Genomic DNA, 23392 nt, shown 5'->3' with positions numbered 1-23392 from the left:
GAAAAATCGAAACTGTCGGCCATATTGGATATCGACCTTTGTTTGCGCCAACTTCAGACGGTAGTTGCATTTCTCTACTTTTTCGTGAGATTGTCGCTTCACGTCCACTGTGTGTCTCGTTCTCGATCGAAACGAAAACAATTACTCGTTTTCTCGCGGAAAATTCATTGTCGAGTGTGAACGGCGAAGAAAAAGCAGGAGCCACGTTTCGGTAAGTTATTCGATCTCGTGTATTTTCTCGAAATAATTCGATCGTTTATCATCTCGAAAACTACGTCGTCGAGGGCAGCCGTTTCAACGTCGTGAAACAGGTTTCGTTCAAAAATTTCTTGAATAACACGTTGCAACGTATTAATTCGTACGTGATATTTGGTGATTTCATAATTTTGCGATCCATACGTCTTTTAGGCGCTGTGACAACGCATTTGTAGATACTATGAGCAATAATTGTATCGTAAACGTTTGCACAGCTATTACAGTCCTAGACGAAAAAGACTACTCGTGTCATTTAACGCCGATAATGCCCGTATCGTGGTTTAGTGTTGCTAGATAAAAGATAAGCGAGCAACGGTCTGAATCATTGTCATGAAAAATATTGTTTGCGTGGAAATTTTGTGGAAACGTGTGTCGCGTCTATATGAAAACATTTAATCGCATCCCTAGCAACCATCATAACGAGTCTTTCCCCATTTTCCACCCTTCCGAGAGAATTTGTTCTGCAATAAAAAGCTGGTTTTAGATGCCGATGTTGCATTTTTCGAATTACGCTCACGTTGGTTTCCTGAATTTATACTGCATCAGTGAAACTGTAGCACCTTGGCCGATTTATCTGGTTCCCACGGTATTGTGCGACTTGTTATTTTGTTATCATTTATAACACGTGTTTATGAAAATTATTCGTGCCATTTTTTCAATCCATACGGTATTGTTAAAGTTAATGAGATAATTTAAGGTATGGTGATTCTATAGGTTCTAATGTATCTAATTAATACACTCAGTTAGAATATCTATATATACATCCAAATCTCAAACCTAATTTTAACTGTATTACAGTTTGAAAGTATTTGAATACTCATAGGTACCTTTTATGAATATATGCATGCTATATGAAACATTTAAAGATATTAGTAGCACTATAATGAGATACAAGTATTACGATTACATTGGTAAAATCTGAAACAAACTGGAAAATATATATGAAAATTGCAAAATATTAAGTACAAATATATAGTTTTCACTGATCATAAAAGTATTTAAACAGCCAATTATTTGTTATATTGATAGCCTCAATATTCAATAGAATCATATTTAACATTTATTATATATTTAAAATGACTACGAATGCTATATACTAATTTTGCATTAAATGTATGTGTGCAATAAACATCTTATTTCCATAGTTTCTAGTAGTTTCAATATAGTTTCAATATATATTTTCAGATTGATTTAAAATTTGACTAATAAATATATTCATGATAGTCATGTCTAGTTATGATAAAATTTGTAACTGTTTTATGTAACATATACGATATGGACATAAAAGATTTCTATGGTAACTGTTGAAATATTTTTATGAATCATTGTGTAGTAATATAATAATAAATACTACAGTACATTCACATTTAAAAGAAAGAAGCTAAACAATTTTTAAATCAAATATAGTAGTCGTCCTATTTATACTGAGATCTTATATCCTAATAGGTTTCAGTAATGTCAGAAAAATGATAACAGCTCAGCAATAATTTTAAAAGCTACTTTCGAATACATGTTTTATCTTTGTACAGTTATAAGTTCTTCAGAGTATCTTATATTGCATTAAGGTGTTTTGATTATTATATTTGTATGCATGTAAACATGAAGTTGTATTTGTTATGCTATTTTAAGCACAGGACAGACACCTCAGTTTCTATATTATGCCTTTCTGTACTCTACAACATCATGCATTCTGTTCTCTTACATCTGTATTCTAATATTGTTGTGTATTAATATTATAAAATTTATCACAAATTACATCTACACAAAAGTCGATGAAAACACCTTATTATTATTGATTGCAGGATGCAACAAGTGATTTGCAATTAGTTTGTAATCATTAGAATTTTTTATGAAGTTAGGTCATTTCTTATCTTTTTTCTTCTTCCTAATACATTCATCCTTATACAATAAAGAACTTCTAGTCATATTGAAGTCATATTAAAACAAAAACGCAAAAGATATTTCAGAGTCAAGAAGGAGATCATCAGGCACACGTTATCAGATTTTCACTTTCGAATCTCTCTATCTGCATGTCCAATCTTCTTCAACAATATAAAGTGTCACTTGGAAAGGCAACTGGCTTAATTATCTGTATATATCTGCATACATCTGAGAGCAATGTTTCAATAATTAATCGCAACTGGCACTATCAATGGGGACGACGATTTCGCAACGGCCAATAGCGTTTCCTTATAAACACAACTATATTTTCAAATCTCCCAAACAGTACACCTAACCGCTTCTGCATTAAGTTTGACTCTGTTGAAGAAGGAAAAGGAGAACAAAGCCTACCATCCTCTTTCAATCTTTGTATGGAACGATTACATCACATCATTAATTACTAAGAAGGTCCTTATTGACGAAGAACGTAATTGAAATGCGATAGAAGATATTAAAGGTGCGGGAATCCATAGAGATATACGCAACTAAAATTAAACAGCGCTCTCTGAGGTTGTCCTAGACCCTTCTATTGGCACTTAACCGACATTTTCTAGCAGCGACCTAGCGCAACACGTGTTGCGTATGCATTGTCTTCCCAAAAGCAGACGCCAAGCTAGAAGAGGAAGGCTCGACTGATCCTTCGAATAAGGAGGAACGAAATGGCACATTTAATGGACTCGATTACGTAATATCGCGCAACTGTGTGCACCACTATCGAAGCTGCCAGTAATGTCTCAGTATATTTATATAGTATCTGAAGATAAATCGATGAATTAGAAATAGCCGGTGCATGGTACACTCGTCCGAATGTAAAGTATCAGCTGGTAAGGGATCAAGAAGAAATGGGATTTCTCTTACTGAATTTCTTTTTTAAACGCCAGGTGACGCACACTGATTATTTTGAAATGTACATAGTAGATGAGAAAGTAGATTGAAATAAGCGTGATACATTGTTAGCAAACGTTTCAGTCACACGGAGGCTGCGGAATTGTTTGCTCGACGCCACGAGAGACAAAGGAAACGGCCGGAATGGTATTTTAAACGGACAAGGATGGTCGAGATCGTCCTTCTGCCGGTAACCAACACAGGCAACAGCCTCTCAAGATCCTTTTTCCTCGATACGTCGCTCACACTGCCCGAATATGTAAAACTGACGTCACACCTTCTCGGGAGAGCGCAAAAGGACACCCACCGTCGCTCTTCCCCTTTCCTACGTCTTCGTTATTTTCCATAAAAATCGTAGCGAGATCGTTTCCTCATCCCCCAATTGATTTTTTAATCTCTCAATTGATATCGTCTAGTTATAGATGAGATTAGAAGTCCATGTCAATTTCAATTAACATAATTTCACTTTACTTAATTCAACGTGTGTGTTCTGTACTTTAAATGGCGGAAGGTATCAATGACATCAAGGAAGATATAGAATAATAATTTGGAATTAAATATTCTAAAATCAACTTTAATCAAATCTAAATTGGTCATCTATTATATGTTATCAATAACAATACCAAATATTTCATTTATATCGATTATACGTTCAGATTATATTTCATTTGACACCTCGTGAAGATTATTGATTTCAAAGATCAATTTTACGTCGCTTTTTCCATTTCATCGCTCAGTTATGCTCTTCTATGACTAATTTGCAGAGTAAATCTATTGCTACCCACATTGCGCTACATTTTTCTCGGAAATGCTTGCGATTACGAGGAACTTTTATTCATGTAAAATTCCACAAGTTTTTAAAATGATTCTTTATGAGAGGTGATAGAAGAGGAGTATTCTGTAGTGACCTTGAACTTCTGTTAAATTTCAAACTATCTGTAACTTCCAATTTCCACCGATAAGAAAGTAAATTTGTCGGCTGCCTAGGGATAGCTTTCGCTCATAAAATCTACCACGTCATTCTTCAAATATCTATTTGATATTCTCGACGATGAATTTCTATTTTTTAATTGGTGATTGATGGAGGTCGGTTTTTATGCGTTTGTGTATCTTCTTTTTTTTTTCTAAGAAATCTGTCATTTTAAAGAAACATGTCATTTAAACCCTGACGAGACTTTGTAAACCGAGGAGGAGTCTAGCAAACGGAAGTGTCACGCTGACGATACGTGTGCACTCGCGCATAATTGCCACGCGCGTTTTCTGCGGGGGCACGTTTTCAGGCAAATATTGCGCGTCAATAAGTGCTTCACGATCGATAATTTTTCCTGTACCGAACCGGAAACATAAAGCGTCACATTAACAAAAAACTTCCTTCCTATTCATCGTATTTCACTTATTGAACTCTGATCTTCCCCTTATATTGTTTACTAATCTGAGACTTTCAAGGTATATCATAGATGAAGAAGAAATTTTAAATTAAGAATTCTAAATTCGTAAAACTCGTTGTATCTTCCTGAATAGCTCTCATTACATAGATAAATATAACAAAGGTCGAAGAATATGTTGTAAAAAGGAATAGTACAAGTGCAGAAGATGTAAATATTCTGTACGTGAAAGTTTGAAGAAGGTGTGAAAAATGGTATCTGGAACGAGAGAGTGATTTACAACCAGCATTAGAGCAACGAAACCGCCTTGTAGCCGATCTTTCCATTCTTGGAGTAGTGCCCGGATCATTTCTCGACTACGACGATTATGTTTGGACGAATGTCAAGACCAAAACTGGTACGTGGCGTTTATTAACGATCAACGGATGCCTAGGCATTTCATTTCTTCATAGTAAACCGATTACTAACTGCAACAACTCGATTGAGTATCTTCCAGATTACACGAAGAAATTAATTACAAGAAGAAAATCACTCAAGAGAATCTTCCAATTGTCAAGAAGAATTTAAAGCAGATGAATCAGCTAGATATACTTCAGAATAGTTTTTAGCTAAACTTAAGGTTCATTTTGGAAGAAGATTGTCTAGGGGCTGTACAGTTCTCGGAACAAGATTTTCCGGGAAGGCCGTCGATTGATAAGGCCGACAGCCTTCCCGGCCGCGTTACGAACACAATAGGCATCCGAAACATTCGGAATTGCATGTTACGTAAGGCGATCGAGTCCAGTTCTCGAGGCGCCGGTGAATTTTAAATATCGAAGACCCGTTTCCAGCCGCGTTCCTCGCGCCGCTAAATCGCCAGCTCCTTTTGGCTGATCTACTTTTCCAATTATACGACCACGCTGCATGGTACTTCAACGTAGACGATCGATGAAACCGGAAAATTCCATCAACGGCATTGTTTTTCTCGGAAGAAGCTACTGACCCGGTATTCTTGCCTCGTATGAAGAATTTTTTCTGTGATTATAGAGTCCGAAGAGACTTCAGAAACTCTTCGCAAAGTTGAAGAAGTCAACTACTTTGATTTTTTACAATTGGTGGAGATTGGAAGGCGTGTTGGAAAAATATCAAGCAAACCGGATTAAGATTTCAGATTATTAATGGCTTAATGGCTTGGATAGAGAATGGAATTATCATGTAAGGACAACGTATGAAGTGGAAGGGTGTTCTTCTCGCGGTAAGCTATTGGAACGACGCCCACGACGACCCACGTTGCGATGACTGTTCGCGTGGTTTTACCTGCGACGCTGGTTTTGCGTGTAGGCAGGCCAAAATCACTACCGAAACTGGTGTGAGTCATGGATTTCGCGATTCTCCCGTGATCACTGCAGATTTATTATAAGCTACAGGATGCTTCCTAATTCGTGGACTGGCAAGACTCTCTTCTCACCCGCTGCGTTCGCCAATATTAATAATCGAAGTCGACGATTTCCTCGCATCGACGAAATTTGTATATTTCTCGAGCGTAAACGTATCGACGATATTTGTCTAATTTTTATATAGAACGTCGAAGATTTACGAGGATGGAAAGATAGGAAACGACCTGTATAGCATTGCCTCGGACTAACGTCCTCGACCTGATCGCGGAGGTGGCGTCGACGATCGCGTATGGACATGAAACGCGGTCCACCTGGCACGCAAAGAGAATTCCTGCTCACCTACTAACACACTCCAACGATTTCACACGAGAACTCCAGCTAGAATCACCAGCCACAATCAGGAATCGATTAGAATCGAAAATCTCGAACATAGCACATTGATTCAGAAAAACTAGTTTCTGAAGTCATACACCTTTAGCGAACAGTTTCTCTTGCGTAGTTCTTTAAACTGATCATTTAGAAACGTAAAATGGTCCGCTTCCAAACTTGGTCCTCCGAGAAATCCGTTTGCAGAATGAAACATTTTCACTCGAGGATCTCTATATATTATTTTTTGGATGTTGAGATCAATGGATTGTTTTGGTATACGTGATTCAATGTATTCTATAGCCCTGTTGGCTGATCAAAGTAATGGAACGAGCAGAATGCAAGCAGGCTGCTTTTTCTTACCCACCAGGTGGAGGGAGGGACGTAGAAGAGCCGTGAAGTGGGATAACGTAATGACCTCCACCTCCGTGTTTCCAACTATTTTCGATACACGTCTCGGCTAACTTTAGCGTTTTCGTTAGTCCAGTCTTTGACTTTGAGCCCTCAGTTTTCCACCGGGCACTCTCTCACGCGCTCCATTCTCACTTCCTGTGTGAACTCTTGTGTACCAATTTAATCACTTCCGCTATTGTCACCGCAGCTCTATTTAAAATTCAAAGTCGATCGTTATTGAGGATGATCGGTCCATGTGAAACGAGTCTCAGTATGGTTCAGTAGTGATGAAAGATGTGCGACGCGAAGGAAGAAGCATGTGTGTAAGTTGAAGTTTTGAGCTGATGCAGGCTTACGCTTCACGAGTTCATTTTTTAAACGTAACGATCATCCTTTTGAGATAAGAGAGAGACATGTAACTAACTGGGTGGATAGGCGAATTTTGTTTTCCATGACGCAAAAGGAGCCATTTATATAAGGCTGGCCGACTATTTCGAAGATGGCACGCAAAATTAACTTGGTGGAATATATTCGCGCGTTCACTGGAATACTACATAGTACGTGGGAACTATTTTAGAAGTTCGCCGCGTATTTTTTGTCGGCGCTCAGCCTGTCGCCATTCAATGGAGTGCATTCCAACGATTCTTGGACCGATCTCGATTTTACCTCGCTGTAGAATTTCGTCAACTTTCTATTTTTCCTCTTTGCTTCGATCCTTGGGAAATTAACGATCCACAAGATGAAATAGAACATCAAAGAAATAGTCGAGTCCCCTGTTGCTCCGGAAATCCGTCACTTTTGCCGGCTTTTAATCAGACCACGAATTAACTCGAGCGCTCTTTTCACTGTACAAAGCACGTCGTGTTGATTGAACGCTTTTGAGACGCCTTCATGGGCAACAGGTGGTCGGAAATTCCTTTGAAGAGAGTACCACTGGAAATCACCTCCAACGTCAAATCCACGAGGACCGTTTCTGCAACTAATCTACCAATTATAATTCAGTTATCATCTAATAGATAACAACTGCTTCATGACGTTTTTCCATCTTTATTTTCTCGTTAGATGAATTATGTTTGTTATGTCGCGTGAGACAATCTGCATGCCATCCCTCGTTGCCTGGCCTCAATAAACCTAAAGGCCCACCATAAAACGTAAACGCTTTGAAGTTTATCTTCTTAACCTAATTCTCTTAACTTGCAGGAATCTCTAATCCTGTAAAGATTTTGTTTTACGAATGGTCCTTGGAACAGTCCTTAGGTTTATTGTGTGCTCTTACAAACTACAGAGAAAGCGGATAGTTACCTAATGGCAAAAGCGAGGTTTTTCTCGTTAACAATGTCATCCACAAATCATGTTGGCAGAAGGCTTCCTCCATCTATTCTCATTCATTAACCAATGGTTATAACCAATGGGCATCGCGGATCGTTACCCTCACTTTCCTAACGAAAAACGTGAGCAACGAATCCGCTTTCTTCGTACCTAAAATCCACCCACACCGAGCTTTCCTCCTAATGACATGAGAGCGGACAAGCAGTAAACAGTCAAATCTCAGCTAGACAATCACCAAATCACATTCGCCAACACGAAAAGAGTCTCAGTCCGTATTCATTCGTAGTTTGACAATTGTATCAAATATTAAAGTGTACGTAGTTGTTGGAAATATATATATTATAACCTGTTAAAATCATGTGTGACCCTCAACGACCCCTATTATCCTAACAGAAATAGGGGATCGACCTATTCGTGGTCGATTATTCAAATCGTAACGGGAATTTACGACTCCCGTTGACGCGCTTCTTCGAGATCGCGTCTCCTCGCGACTGGTCGAAACATTATTTCGTTCAATTTGTTAACATCACTGAAAACTATCCTAAATGTGGAAGTATACAGGTCTTCTTTCTTCGAGAAAATGTATAGTGGGAGATCTAAAAATAATGGCCAGGTTATCGTAATCTTTGGATAGTTTAGAAATCTCTGTTCTACGTTGTACTATCAAGCTTTCTTTCCTATGTGGTTCTTGTCTTTTCTAAAGATACCCCTTTCGTTCAAAGCAACTAGACTGTTGGAACGGAAGCTGTATCTCTCCCTTCTGATTCGTTCGTGTTTCGTTACATGGTTGCCAATTGGTCTGCTAATTACTATAACCGTCTCTCTGCATTGCTCGACAGGTGGTTGCCTAAGTCCTAACACCCAAGTGCGAACACTGTGAACGATGGTTGACTACTACAAGGTACTAGAAGTGCAACGAACCGCCACGAGCGGAGACATCAAAAAGGCGTAAGTAATGGCTCGGTAAGAGCAGAGCAGCTCGTTATCAACGGAGGAGAATGTACAAGAATACTCGAATGTTTAACTTTCATTTAATATTCTATTATAAGATTGAATTAGTATTAAAAAAAATTATAAAGAAAAAGCCAAGTTCAACGAGGATATGTGTTATAAAAAAAAATATATATATATGTATGTTCAAATGAATTACCTTATCATAAATAAGTGTGATTACTTGTTTGTCATTGGTGCTATTTTATTAGACGATAGGTGGGGAAAGACTGAATGAATGGCTTTTTATTTCAACTCCGTTGAGGCAGCTGGCTCTGATCCAAAAGTCGATCAGCATTCTCGGTTAGAGGGAGTCAAGAGACTTCTTAAATTCTACTATAAAGAAGCATCGCTGGTCGGTTGATTAAACAAAGCATTGCCTTACAGATATAGAAAATTGGCATTGAAATGGCATCCAGACAAAAACCCTGAAAACCTGGAAGAAGCGAACAAGAGATTCAAAGAAATATCCGAGGCGTACGAAGTCTTAATTGACGGTAAGTTTCAGCCGTTTCTCGTCGTCCTATTGTCGACTTCGAAGCGGACCTTATTATTGAAATTACCCTCTTCCGAAGAATCGATCGTCTTCAACCTGAAGATTTTTCTAAATCGTTTTATCTAAATGATAATAGTTCTAATTATGACTCTGTCTCTCTACGGCTTCGATTAATCGACGCTAGAGCTAGCTTTAGTAACGAAAACAGAGCGTCGCGATGCCAACGGGAGACGTACAACGGCAGCTCCTGCTTGTCAGCAAAGCCGAATTTCGCATGAGCCTTCTCTTTCGAGCGGTCTCCAAGTAGTACAACTTATTCTGGGAGCCAGCAGTTCAATCTAGAACGAATCGATTCTCCCTTATGAATGACTGTTTCATAACCAGCACTTGATACTAGCAAAGAGGAGGAGCTGCGAGAATTAATCGTTATCCAACAATAATATTAGAACTTAATCAATTCGACAAATGATATTCTGACTGTAATTTATTCTAGAATATTGCACGAGAAATATTGCGAAATAATGCGAATGAGTACTCGCAGTTCCGAAACTCTGATTCTTGAGTTTCTTTACAAGTTCCATCTCGTTTTTATGTTTTTAAGTTTGAAGTGTAACTTTTTGTTAACTTTCTGCTGTATTTAGTAAAAAGAGCGATCGAAACGTTGCGTTGTTGAAACTCGAGAATCGAGTCAGGCTTGAACAGAGAGCAACTCTTTAGCCGAAGCATCGCTGCGACAACTGACAGACCCTGTCGTGTCGACATACGTGGGAGGAAGTAAAAGAGAAATTCAATCAGAAATGTTTGTTTCCGGTCAATCTCTCGTGACCGTGCTCGATGTCCAGATGCGAAGAGACGAACCTACGACCAACGATTGTATCAGAAGGCATCCTCGAGGCCCGGCCGTGGATTCACCTACCGGAGTTTCTTTGACTCTCCTTTCCAGCGATATTTCGGTACCACTTAAGAGAAAAAAGACTTTGAGAGTGGCCAAACATTTTCCTTCGTTTTCTTTCAGTTTTATTTTATTTTATTTTTATTCTTTATTTTGAATTTGACTTTGTCTTTTTTTCTCTTTCACTTTTTTTTTTTATTTTTTTAACGGAACATAGACGAAGAATAGAAATATTATTTAAAGCATAGCAAATGTTTTACTGACGAAAAATTCAGCATATGTCAGGTACCCTAATCCCTCATTCGCCTTAAAAGAGTCATTCCTTACTCGAACTCGTAGGACTCAGGAATCTCTAATAGGTTTTCCTGACCAGTTTTTCTACGAGTCCTTGTGGAAAACTCGAAAGATACTTTTTTCTCTTTGTATGAGTCGCCGTAAACACAGATAATATTGCCTGTAATCTTACCGCATTTCTAACAATTTTGCCATTGCTCGACTGATTGAAAACACAAGAACGATCAAGTTGCTACCAATAATTTCCTCCTAAGAAAAGCAGATCTTCGAAGAACTAAGCCATTCCATCGTATTTATATTAAGAAACAGTCTTTAATATTGGAATTATTTGATCTCTTAAAGTTTTCACAAATTCTTCGAAGGCTGTCTACGTTCATTTCATTCATCCACGATTCCCGAGATCATTTCCTCTTTAATGATTTTGCTCTTGCGGTGGACGACCTCAGATTGATGTTACAAATCATTCAGCGTATTCTACTAACCTGACAAGCCTTGCAGTACTTGCTTCTTGGAATTTGGAGCAAATAAAACCAAGCAATCTGCCTTCAACTTTTATTTTACAATTAGTAATAATCGCTTATTGTTTTATATGCCTTTCAGAAAAGAAAAGAAGGGTCTACGATCAATATGGAAAGGAAGGACTTCAAATGCCCGGTGGTAAGAGGCGACACAAGGACGACTTTGATCCACACTTCACTGGTACTTTCATGTTTAGAGACCCTGAGGAAGTATTTAAAGAATTCTTTGGTGGTACTTCTTTCGAGGACTTGTTCTCCGGTAAGTAAACCCATCCTGCTAGTCTGTGATCGGTGAATCTGTGTAGTATCAACTACATGTACCCTGAGACACATAGAATGAAATATTTGAGCACGCAAATAAGAGTATGCATTTATCTTATCCACTGAATGATAAAAACGTGTTCAAGTAATTAACCGAATAATAGATGTTTAAATAGTAGTAAGAACCACGTGATTAACTGGTGTTTTAATTGTCCCAAAGACCTTACTGAAGTCGGTGTACGCCTCGGACCCAACAGGCATAGTCATCCAAGCAGTAACAGCATTAGCACGTCATTCTTTGGTCCGTTAGGAGTTTCTCACTTTGGTTTCTCACCATTCAACAACTTGTTTGAAGGTTCATCAGGAAACTTCACCTCGTTCAATGCGTTTACGAGTTTCGGTGGAGCCAGCGGTGGAGGTGCTGTGAAACGGACAAGTACTTCAACTCGATTTATCAACGGCAAAAAGATCACCACCAAAAAGTAAGAACAATAATACATCGTATAAAAGAGTTCTTCAAAGAATTTATCATAGATATTAAATCGTATGTAGGTGATCCCCTAAGACAAGACATGAAACGTCACTTATATTTGTAAAATAACCTGACATCTTCGATAGAATTTTGGTGTATTACCTGCAAGATGTGCAGAAACAATAACGATTTTTATCTGCGATTGTTACAGGGTTTTCGAAAATGGAAAGGAAACAATAATGTCGTACGAGAATGATGTGCTAAAGTCGAAGACGGTGAACGGCGTACCACAATCAATAACGTACAGTTAAATCAGTTCTCTATCAAGAACGTTCGCTCGATCTCCGCTCGGCAATTGAGAAATTCCTGTCCTCGTGTCACGTTTGCGAGTAATATTTCTGCGCTCTACCGAGATGTTGTGTTCCTGCTACCTATCTACCTGATATGAATATAAAAAAATGAAAGAAAAGAGAACATAATCGTCACCGCGGCTAATTTAACAATTCAAAATATTCTTGTGTCTCTTATTTAGATCGTCTCTTCATCAATTTACTTCTTCGTTTTATTGTTGAAATATTCTGTTAGAAAATATTGTTTAAATGTAGTAGCGCCGCTGGTTGACGTACTTTTCCACACATTGTACAACAAGAGAACGATAAAATACATATACATACATATATATATATATTTATCACTTTAAAAAAGAAAAAGAGAGCAGTGAGATTTTGAAAAACAGCGATTACTCGACGAAATTCGATGACAGTGATTGGATCTCTAAGCTCGAGCGATCGAGCCCGGTTAACACAAAGAAAGCAGGAAAACTTGCTTAATTTGGAAAAACTAACACTTAAACAAAACACATCCGCGACAAATGCTATTTGAGCTTTTGTTCCCGTCACCTTCTCTGTTTTACCAGGTTTGACGAGTCATCGACTAGTCGCCAGCTGACCGACAGTGCCAGCGATATCTCGATGGCTGGCCAGAACTCGAGAACAGTCCATGGTGACCATCAGAAGGCTAGCAGAATAAAGACGCACCATCATCCACTTCTCACTAAGAAGCACGATAAGAGTAAGAGAAAATAGAGGCAACACTTTTGCAGCCTTCTCTCATTCGTTTTTTTGTCCGTATCTTTTTCATTTTAGTCTCTTCGTTTTATTTTTTTTTTCGAATTAAATGCATACATACACAAACATACATTATATACGTACGTACGTGTATCATTTACATAACTGATGTTGTAAATTATATCATTTCTCGCAACGTCGTTTTTGCTATTGTCTAAATAATCAGGATTAAAAAAGTGAAGAAAAACTTCGTGAATTAGCATTGACTGATCACAAATGTTCGATTTGATCAATAAATAAAAGAAAAAATTCGCTGCAAAATTCATTGTAAGATTTTGCATCGAAAGTGGCATATTTAATTGATTCTCGTTCGCTGTTGAGAGAGAGAGAGAGAGAGAGAGAGAGAGAGAGAGAGAGTGAGAGAGAGAGAGAAAGAGAAAGAGAGAGAGAAAAAAGAAGGCCCTTCTTCCTGCGAAGGAACAGAGGGATGTTGTTACTACAGAACATTCTGTTGCGTTTTATAGATAGCGCGTCGTTTCCGTTTAAAGTCTGGCGTGTTATGTTTAATACGGTAAGTTTCGCTTATCCTAGATTCCTTAGACAATTAATTTACTATGTCGTAAGTTATATAATTGCTAGATTTTTATTTGTAAGTAAGCTGCGCGAATTTCGAGCATACATACACACAGAAACTTCGACTGAGTTTAATCGAATTTAAATTGTTAAAACATACACGTACACACGAGGGTGAATTTCATCACGCGTATATTCGTTTAGGACATCACGATGGACTTGCAGCCGTAACAATTGTTCTTAAAGGATAAAATTATATTACGAGAAATTTTGCTATAATGGATCTTTTCCTTCGTTTGTTTTCTACTCGCGGTAAAGCATTCATGATGAAAGAAATGTGTTCCTTTTTTTTTCTTTGTAATCGATCCGTGAGAAAAGAATTGAAACATATACAGGGCGCTAAGCTTTTCTGTTGCGGAAATATTTCTTCACAAGAAATTTATGTGTCGTAATTCTATTTGTTTATGTTAGTTAATTTCATGCGTATGTGTATATAATAAGGGAAAAAATGTTAAAACTTAACGTGAAGAAGAAAAAAAAATACATCATTAATGTATGGTAGTATATTTCATTACTCTCTATCGATATCCAACACTATGTCTCGTCTCTGATGTTCTCTCTTTTTGTTTGTAACAACACTTATCTCAAGGTGGGATACTAGTATAAAACTTCAAATTATAACAAAGTATTTACCACTTTATTTTGATCTTCTTTTCTCAGCTTTACTGATATTTATAATATTCATACAGTGATATTCATTTATAAATCGATATTTATACAAAGAAGATAGGCGAAAAATGTAAAAGTTATCCAAAACGAAGGGAGGATTACTTCTTTTTTTATATTTTCACCGTTATACGCTTCGATGTGGTATTAAAACTCGTGTATATGTATTCGAAAGATAAATATGTTAACAGTTGCATGTCGGTGAGTGAATATAGTACATGTATTGACTTCTCGCAAGTCAACAGCATCGACGTTGTAAATAGCTAATCAGTGATAGCAAAATAAATTCAGCTACCATAAGAATATCGATTCATTAATTCAATATATCAATTCCTTTTAGATAACATGATTTTTTACAACAATTCTTGTCCATACCCAGCATAGACAATTGAATTGTTTCCTCAAATATTAAAAAGATTAGTTCAAAATGTATTCTAACATTTTTGCAACTACCTTGGTATCAAAGACAATCAATTTGCACATTGCACATTTATAAGTATGTAAGAAAGACAAAATTTGGTAAAAATGCTTAAATAAATGTTCAGTATTATAAATTACTTCTTCCCAATAATGGATATCAATTCTTCCACTTTCTGAATGTATTGTTCTTTCGCAGCATCTTGACTCATGCCCTTCCTTTTGTCCCAAGCATCCCACTTGGCTTTGCCTCTGAAATCTAGCATGCCTGGCCTGGCTAGAAAAATTAAAATCTTCCTTGGAGAGATTCTCATTAGAATTCAACAAGTTTGAAATCACATAAAAACATCTCATCATTTATTTAGCTTTTGAATTTGGTTTCTATAGGTCTATTAACATTCGCTGTGCAATTGAAATTGCAAATTAGGAAGACCACAGAACAAAAGTGTAGTTACATAATTTTAGTATTACAATAAATATCTACTTTAACTTGTTGCATCAAGTAAACGTAATCATATTATAATTTTGGAGATCTATTCAAGATCCTTTCTAACATATTTATACAAATAGATCCAAAAATTTTCAGCCAAAGTATATTAAGTAATACTAAATGATCACAAGTTGTTTTACATACTTGTGTTGCAATCTCCAACTGTAGCTTGTTTGTAAAGTGAGTATAGTTCAAGCAGGTCAGCATCTGAAGCTGGAGCACGCAATTCCTTCACCTCCTCAGCAGCCTTGTTAAATCTCTGACAAAAAATATACAAGAATAAAAGAATAATTTTCATTTCTGTTTTTAATGAAATTGTGGAAAAATTCAAAGTATGTACAAGAATTCAAGCAACCAGTAAGCAATTATGACAAAATATTGTCTAATTACAATATTTTATGTTATTTATGTTATTACGCTAACGTAATTAAATATAAAATTATTTACTTCATCGAGAGACATTGTGCTTTAATGACAAAAAGGTCAAGACAAGATTTGGAACTTTAAGTATTTCACTGTCGTACTGTGCCACTGTTTTGGATCTATAGAACGTTGGCCTGGAAATATAATCGATTAACATTCTCCCACTCCTGTACTTACTACGTATGATACGATCACGACCACCAATAAACTTTCATGTCAGCAAGACCTTGATTAATAAATAATTATACCACCGCACGATAACTCATGGTATTAGCAAAATTTTTATTCAATTTAACTTTAAGTTCCTGTGTAATATGTATTTATTTTTATTCTACATCCGTGGCAAGCACATTATACTGTTCTGATATGATTAATGGCAGTTGATGACGTCACATAGCGGGAAGAATAGCGACACTAATAAGAATGCAAAGGAAATTAAGGATAATATTAAGAATAATTATTAAAAACCTTCATTCAAATAGCAATCGAACGTTTCGTAAAAAGCAAAGCTATTTTTAGATGAAGTTGGAAGGTCGATGTTAAAATGTTCTCGATGGTTCCCATCTTCCTCGATGATGATTTAAATATACATACAAATCGTTAAGAATATATTATGAAGTCTAAAAAAAAGGAGCATGAACAATATATGAATATGTAATAAATAGATTGTGGATTTTTGTGCATTTATTTGAAGGTGCAAAGATACATATAATGCATGCAATGCAAAAATATACATATAAAATGTTCAAAGTAGAGCGTTTATTATAATATGTAGTAGATGAATTTCTTTAATTGTACTCATAAAAATGCACAGTTTAGTAACAAACTAGAATTGAGAAATGAATGTAAGTAATCAATAAATTGTTTCCTTAGTACCAATATTTCGGATTGTATTTTTGGTTAATTGTATCTTGCAACGACGTCATTTAGTCAGCTTTTGCTAATTTAAATAAAACAGAAGTTATATAATGATTAAATATTATGACATTCTTATATTTGAAAGAAGAAAATTTTAATGATATTGATATTATTACTACGTAAAATATGTAACTGTATATACATGTATATATGAATCTGTGTATGGATCACATGCAGTAGAGAATATTTTTTTATCTTCTAATGATATGGCTAGATGGCGACACTTGACCACTTCCACGTAAAAAATGGCGGACTGCAAGGGTGCGTTTTGTGATTCTTTTCTTATATAGTAAATTAACGATAAATTCTGCACGATTATGTAAATTATAATAATTGAAAATTCGTAGAAAATTATCTTTTTTTTTTATCCATATTATTCTTCTTTGAATCCTATGTATTTCCGTATCTTCCTTTTTCGGCAATATTTACTCTAGAGCATTACAACAGATTGAGGAAATAATTTTGTTTGACAATCATGTTAACTATCTGTTTTTGAATTTCACGTAGAAAATAAAGAAGAGACGAATCGACCATCCTATGTTTTAAAGGTAGATCCACCACAAGAGTCACCAGGGGATTCACCTGATAATTCCAACAGTGGTAAATACGCAGTGTTATTTTTTGTTCCACATGCGTAACTTCATCATCAATTTTATCTATGATATTTACATATAATTGCTATATTTGATATATTTTCGTTATCTCCCTACAATGTAGCATAATTTCTGACCAGTTCCAATAACTTTTGTTGGAAACCATAGGTTATGATGTGAAAGTATTACTTGCATGTAACAATTTATGACTAGTAGTTTATGAAATCTGAATCGTTTCAGAAGAAATGGAGAGCTCATCAACAGAAAATAATACCAAGGAATCACCCTCGAGTTCTACCAAGCCAGTGTTAGCTGCGTCAAAGTTTAGAACAACATTTGGGTGTAGTGATTCTATCAAGAACTTAGTTGAGGAAAGAAAGTCATCTACGTTATGGTCCTCCAAATTGAGCACAGTGACAAACAGTCAGCCTACTACTAAAGTATATCTACAACCAGCTAAGTTTCAGAATCCATTTGCAAAAGCCACAGATTCATTATTAGATGAAAAGAAAAATAAGGAAAAGGAAAATAATAAAACAGAAACAAAGGCAGATAAGAACGAAGAAAAGGATGATAAGAGTGAAAAGAAAAATGATAATAGCGAAGTAGGAGAAACTAAAGCAATAGAAAGTAAAAGTGAAGTAAAAGACGCTAAAAAGGAAGACAAGCCAATTGAGGAAGTGAAGCCCACCTTCCTGTTGCTAGGCACAAGCACAAAAGATAGTGTAAATACTACAATAACGCCTTGTGCATCAGAACCAAACTTTGTATTTGGTCAAAACTTACAGGAACGCGTTATGATCGCGAATGATGCAGAAAATTCTGACAAAACAGAAGACAAGGAGAAAAAGGAAAAAAAGGAGGAAAACACAAATGCAAATGGTTCCACAGAGCTTCTCTTTTCCAGTGCATCAGCAGCATGCCGTACTACCTCCAAATCAAATCTAACATTAACCGAAGCTGCTCAAAAATTAGAAGAAGCAAACCGTGCTAATAAGAGGAAGTATAGTCAAGTAACGCCAGTAACTGGTGAAGAAGGAGAGACAAATGTTCTTCAGATTAACTGTAAATTCTTTGCGTTTGACAAGGTTTGTATAAGAATTATTTTTGCTTTCAATTTTGCAGAATGATTCATTCACGATAAATTTCCGATTTTGTTCAGGCTAGTGGCGGATGGCAAGAAAGAGGTAGAGGTACTTTAAGGCTAAACGACCGCGACGAAGAATCTCGATTAGTGGGACGCACTGCAGGAACGCAGAGATTAATTATGAACACAAAAGTATGGCCAGGAATGATCGCGGAACGAGCTGCACTTAAATCATTAAGACTAACGGCGATGGATGTTCAAGGAAGTATCAGAATCTTCATTATTCAAGCAGCGCCAAAGGAAGTGGAACAACTCCATGATTTGTTGGAAGAGCGGCTAATACGCGCACAGCTACGCCAACCCAAGAAATTAGCTACTGACCAGTGACAGTCGATCAGTCGTCCCTGCGAGCTGTTTGCCAGTTATCATCTAAATGTACGCGATGCAGAAGTTGCTAACACGTGAGAACAAGATTCGGGAAACTACGTCGAAGTTATCAGGCCCTATTTGTTTCTATAGTAATTCGTACACAATAGAACTATGGCTATGATTCGCGCTTTTTCCCCTTGTGGAAGTTCTTAGACTTCGATGATATATCCCGCGGTGCACTGATGTTTGCAGACAAGCAAGAGGAGACAAAAAAGGCGAAAATACCAAGCCGAATTCTTTCTGGTATATATTTTCTAATCATTCCCAACCGATAATTCTTTTACACGAATTTCAAACAGCGTTTTTTAAAAGGAACCGAGAAAAACCACTGGCTAGGGAGTTTTGATAATAGCTTAATACGAACACACATATACACATATACACACACAAATCAGTCACGAAACCGTGTTGTACACTTTGAAGAAGAACAGCGTTTTTAGTTTCCAGTGATCAGTCTCTTTATAAGAATCATTTGGATTTTTATCGTAGCGATGTTCGTATCGATTTTGGATTCTCTATTCCTTGTCCGCTATATATAAATATAAATATATAAATATTGTACCTTTTAAGGAAATTAAGATTAGTTACATTATTTAAGATGTAGTTCCGCCGTGAGCGAAAGTGACAGCTCTACACATGTTCATCGACGAGAAAACATTGTGAGCCTGTTTGAAATATACATTACATAAGGTTCTATCGCGAGCACATAATGTTCAGGTTGTTCCATGGTCGAATCTGTAACTATTTGTACTTTACTTTAACTGTATATAGTACCTAAGGAAATCGGACAATTCCCACGCGATATTTCAAAGGCTGTGTATAAAACGGCTTCTCTCTTTAATTTTCTGCTTAACGATATTTATCGACACGACAATCGCTCGTTTGTTCCACGAGGAAGAATGAGGGGAGTCAGTCACAAAATTGCCCTTTAATGCAATGTGCAGTAATGGAACAGCAAAGATATTAATTAACGTAGAAAAAAATTTTATTCACAAAATATACAAATAATGAGTAATTGCTATTGTTTTTCTGTACTTGATATGAAACGAACTCATTGTACACATCGTTAATTACACATCGAACAAATACATTCGTTTGCATAAAAAAAAAAATCAATCGTTAGTGTGTGTTTATTTTTTTATACTATTCAAATTTATTTAAAAAAAAAACAACCAGAGTCAAGCTTGTCTGAAATGTACGAGTTTTTTTCTTATCTAATACATGGATCCATTTTTTTAATCTGTCCAGAAATTTTTCTGGAATCCATTAGCTTTTCCAGGCTGGAAAACGCGCCGGATAGCGCATTGTAATATTTCCCGCTCGCGGCGCTACTCGACTCGATGGCGGGCGGTATTCAACAGGCTGATATTTATAGATTCGAGAGTTTCGTGCAAAGCTACACAACGTTTTAGGCGTCAAAATCCAGTTCCTATGTTCGTCAACATCCACGCGATGATCCATAGTTTTCAATTTGATCGTATGTATTCCATAAATTACAGCAGTCAGTAGTCGTTATTTTCAGAAAACGAAAGAGACTTACTAAAGTACAGCATTCAAATATCGTGTGGAGTCAGTCAAACCGTGTAGCTGACGTTTGAATATCGTTAATACTACTTTTGGTCGCGACACATTCCTGTTGAAACGATGTATCACACCGGGACGTTGGACCAAAGAAGAGGAAATTGAGAAGAAGAGACATCTTCCACTTCCATAGTCGATGTAACGTTTTCTTTCTCGAGTATTAGTCATACATCCATTTGATCAAAAACGTGTGATCTTCGCAAGGGTGAGAAGAGTGAGACTGAAGACGGTATCTTCTAACCTTTTCCTTCAAAAATTTCTGTGACAACCTTAGGGATTTTCCTTCTCGCTTGGAAGCCATACCTTTTTAATTATAATCGTAGCTCTTATTATTATTATTATTTGGTGCACAAAGGTTAAAAACGTTGAAATCAGTGGTAAATGAACAGTGCTGAAGGTGACATCGAATCTGAAAAAGTCAATCAACTGTCAGAACTTATTCAGACGAGTAACGATACCGTTAATACAATTAAAATGGCCAATTAAGGAGTCCAGTGTAATCCTTAATAAAGGAGATGATCGAGATTTAGAAAATTTAATGGTTATGCTTTACTTCTTGCTGACTTGACTTATCAAGGTCAGAATTCCTCTGATGACCCATTTCTTTAGTTGAGAACAGTCTATTATAATTTCACTAACAATGTGACGTGTTCTGCCCGCTGTTTCTTCGCGAAGGTAGAGTCAGTAAATTTTAATCGATTGGAAGCGATCGATGCCTTGTTCGTGGCGGACAGAAAGGAAAATGTTGCTGGCCGATGGACGAGAATTCTTCTGGCATTACGCGGCCAAGTGCCCCGGAATTCGAGCGTCACGAGGCGGGAAACTAAAAAGATAGCATCGACGATCGGGCACGCGGTGATTCAGGTACTGATTCGCGAACGTTTAGCATGTTACCAGTGTTATTTTTCGACGTTGAAGCATTTGAATGAATTGTCATCAATGACAAAAGAATTAGTGTGGACAGAAGGCAAAGAGAGTAAGTAGGTGAATAAGAAAATGATGTTCACCGGTGGTGCTCACGCGAAGAGGCGCAACGCAGGCGGTGGTTCAGGCCGGAAGTCCTCCGCGGACGGTAGAAGCCCACGAGCTGGAAGAAGTCCGCAGGCTCGTATGAGCCCGCAGGCACGCGTGGGCGCGGAAGGATACACTTACAGGTGAGCCATTCGGTAGGTAAAGTTTGTTGAATGTTCCATGACTGTTCGATGTTATCTTCTGTTGTTAATCAATCCCTCCAGATAAAATACCTGTAATTAACTGATAGTTAAATACATTTCACAATTCTACACTGTTATAATAGAAGATATTTAATCAGATTGTCTTTTAGAAACAACATTTTGATATGAAATACTTTAGTTTAGATATACGAATTTTAGAAGCTTGAATTACTTTCGTATGAAAATTTAATTGATTTAGAATTAGCATTAACAAATTGCAAGTTTACACTTCCAAATTCATAAGTGAAGAATACAACTCAAATAATTAGAATATCTGTAATAAAAATGTTACAATGTTTACTACAGAGTTTACTACAGAGCACAGTAAGATCTGCCGCTAGAACAGCCGCTATTCGAATCTTGTCCACCGCGATAAATTTTTCATTAAATATTTCAGTTTAATCCATCGAGTTAACTTCATGTTAAAATTTCCACGTTCAAAATGAATATTAGGAACTTTAATTACGAGCGTACAATTGAATCAACAAACACCAAACGAAAATCAAAGTCAAATTCTCTTAATGGCTCTTTAAAAGATTTTGAAGAGAGAAATACGAGTTTATAGCATCAAATTAAATGTTGCCTTCATTGAAAAATACGTGTGAAAAAGCAATAATTGAAAGATATAAAAAAAATGGTGTGATACGGTTTCAGAACCAGAATTCCAGTACTAAATCCAACGGATCTACCACCGACAACGTCCACAGGGAAAACATATGTATATAAAACCAGGGTTCCCCGACGGGATATCGCGGCTGCATCTGTGTCTCCTGCACGAGAAAAAAACAACATTGGAGGAGCAATTACTAAAAGAAGAGGAGCAGTAAAACATAACAAGGTGCACGTGGTTCGAGGTCACAAACTAGTTGCAAAATTCTTCAGACAACCGACCTTCTGCGCCTTTTGCAAGGATTTCCTTTGGTAAAGTTTCTAAAACATAAATGAAACAAATATGTCTTGAGGAAACAAAGCAGCCACCAACACACGTTTTATCGAGAACATTCGCTCTCAGACAGCGCAGTAATAATCGAAGAGTTTCGATTTATCGTAAAAGACGGCTGCTTTGACGATGTACGTGCGGACATCTAAAAATAGTTTGCACTGTACCGTTCGGCATATCACTCAAGTATCGGCCAGCGGTTTCCTCAAGTACGGCGTATTTTCCAATTAATCTGGGATGTGCTCTTTGTCGCAGGGGATTCGGAAAGCAAGGGTATCAATGCCAAGGTAAATATTATATCCCAGACAGTACTTTTTCTGACTGTACCGGCCACGTTGTACCTCTATTAATATTCCATTCCTGCGTTTCAGCCTGCCAAACAGCGGTACACAAGAAGTGTCATGATAAATTGTTAACCAAGTGCCCGGAAAGTGGCAGGGAGTCCGAAAACACGATAGTAAGTGCATCCGCTTTATACAACTTCACCGTACAAGCGACAAATTTCCTTTAAGATTTATGAGAATAATTGATATTCGTTTGTCCATTTCCTTTAATGAGGATCAGTGGTGTTTTTTGGTATGCTAAAATTTATGTTTATTTCTAAACGCCGAGAATTCGTGTGCAAACGTTTGCTCGTGATGTAACGGTAAATTCTACCAAATTCCGAATATTTTCAGACATAATTTTCCAGTAATTTAAAACCCGAAATCCAAATTTGTGTCCCTGAAAACAGATCTAATTATATATATGTGTTTTCTTTTTTGTAGTAAAGACATGGAAATTTTGTGAAAGTATCTGATATCTATTTTTATAAAAAGCGGTTATGTGTTATTTCTGGTAGCCCACATTGCATCTGTTTATGCTATTTGTTCAAAGTAACGCAACATCTAATCTTACACAGAATCGTTCTAATTTTGTTAATACTTGTTCGATGGCAGTACTTGAGGGAGCGTTTCAAGGTAGATGTGCCTCACAGGTTTCGTCCTTATACGTTCATGTCACCGACCTTTTGTGATCATTGCGGTTCCATGTTGTATGGGTTTTTTCGACAAGGTCTCAGATGCGACGGTAAGTAAGATTT

The 23392-nt window shown here is 36.8% G+C and overlaps 4 protein-coding genes and 1 long non-coding RNA gene across 12 annotated transcripts; 3 read left to right on the top strand and 2 right to left on the bottom strand.

Moving 5' to 3' along the window:
- The first annotated feature begins 46 nt into the window (after window positions 1-46).
- Window positions 47-13346, top strand: LOC122576325 (dnaJ homolog subfamily B member 6-like). 4 transcript variants are annotated; one of them, XM_043746474.1, is made up of 8 exons: window positions 47-211; window positions 8770-8878; window positions 9308-9417; window positions 10259-10369; window positions 11203-11379; window positions 11602-11863; window positions 12065-12154; window positions 12770-13346. In XM_043746474.1, exons 2-8 carry the CDS (start codon window positions 8814-8816, stop codon window positions 12936-12938), a joined length of 984 nt encoding a protein of 327 aa, XP_043602409.1. In that variant the 5' UTR covers window positions 47-211; window positions 8770-8813; the 3' UTR covers window positions 12939-13346. The 4 variants fall into 4 exon arrangements, with proteins under 4 accessions (XP_043602409.1, XP_043602412.1, XP_043602411.1 ...); XM_043746476.1 differs by lacking the exon at window positions 47-211 and adding an exon at window positions 3023-3271; XM_043746475.1 differs by lacking the exon at window positions 47-211 and adding an exon at window positions 6687-6924.
- An 822-nt stretch (window positions 13347-14168) lies between these two features.
- LOC122576336 (acyl-CoA-binding protein-like) lies at window positions 14169-15903 on the bottom strand. 2 transcript variants are annotated; one of them, XM_043746500.1, is made up of 4 exons: window positions 15776-15903; window positions 15574-15683; window positions 15271-15385; window positions 14169-14913 (listed from the first exon to the last, which is right to left on the bottom strand). In XM_043746500.1, the coding sequence occupies exons 2-4, from the start codon at window positions 15586-15588 to the stop codon at window positions 14774-14776; spliced, it is 270 nt and encodes an 89-aa protein (XP_043602435.1). In that variant the 5' UTR covers window positions 15589-15683; window positions 15776-15903; the 3' UTR covers window positions 14169-14773. The 2 variants fall into 2 exon arrangements, with proteins under 2 accessions (XP_043602435.1, XP_043602433.1); XM_043746498.1 differs by lacking the exon at window positions 15776-15903 and having other exon boundaries at window positions 15574-15702.
- Window positions 15904-16667: 764 nt separating this feature from the next.
- LOC122576323 (ran-binding protein 3) lies at window positions 16668-19591 on the top strand. 2 transcript variants are annotated; one of them, XM_043746471.1, is made up of 4 exons: window positions 16668-16728; window positions 16975-17067; window positions 17301-18148; window positions 18223-19591. In XM_043746471.1, the coding sequence occupies exons 1-4, from the start codon at window positions 16713-16715 to the stop codon at window positions 18532-18534; spliced, it is 1269 nt and encodes a 422-aa protein (XP_043602406.1). In that variant the 5' UTR covers window positions 16668-16712; the 3' UTR covers window positions 18535-19591. The 2 variants fall into 2 exon arrangements, with proteins under 2 accessions (XP_043602406.1, XP_043602407.1); XM_043746472.1 differs by having other exon boundaries at window positions 16673-16728; window positions 17304-18148.
- On the bottom strand, window positions 18950-21303 carry LOC122576337. Its single transcript, XR_006319706.1, has 2 exons — window positions 21165-21303; window positions 18950-20566 (listed from the first exon to the last, which is right to left on the bottom strand). It is a non-coding gene; the product is annotated as an uncharacterized LOC122576337 (long non-coding RNA).
- On the top strand, window positions 20560-23389 carry LOC122576329 (putative protein kinase C delta type homolog). Of its 3 annotated transcripts, none has more exons than XR_006319699.1 (4): window positions 20560-21311; window positions 22026-22292; window positions 22567-22887; window positions 23250-23379. XR_006319699.1 is itself a non-coding variant. In XM_043746485.1 (4 exons), the coding sequence occupies exons 1-4, from the start codon at window positions 21154-21156 to the stop codon at window positions 22820-22822; spliced, it is 597 nt and encodes a 198-aa protein (XP_043602420.1). In that variant the 5' UTR covers window positions 20560-21153; the 3' UTR covers window positions 22823-23389. The 3 variants fall into 3 exon arrangements, 2 of the variants coding, with proteins under 2 accessions (XP_043602420.1, XP_043602419.1); XM_043746485.1 differs by having other exon boundaries at window positions 22567-22598; window positions 22683-23389; XM_043746484.1 differs by having other exon boundaries at window positions 22567-23389.
- Window positions 23390-23392: the final 3 nt, after the last annotated feature.

This window comes from Bombus pyrosoma, linkage group LG16 (assembly GCF_014825855.1).
Source record: "Bombus pyrosoma isolate SC7728 linkage group LG16, ASM1482585v1, whole genome shotgun sequence".
Lineage (NCBI taxonomy): Eukaryota > Metazoa > Arthropoda > Insecta > Hymenoptera > Apidae > Bombus > Bombus pyrosoma.
This window is presented reverse-complemented; position numbering and strand designations above follow the sequence as displayed.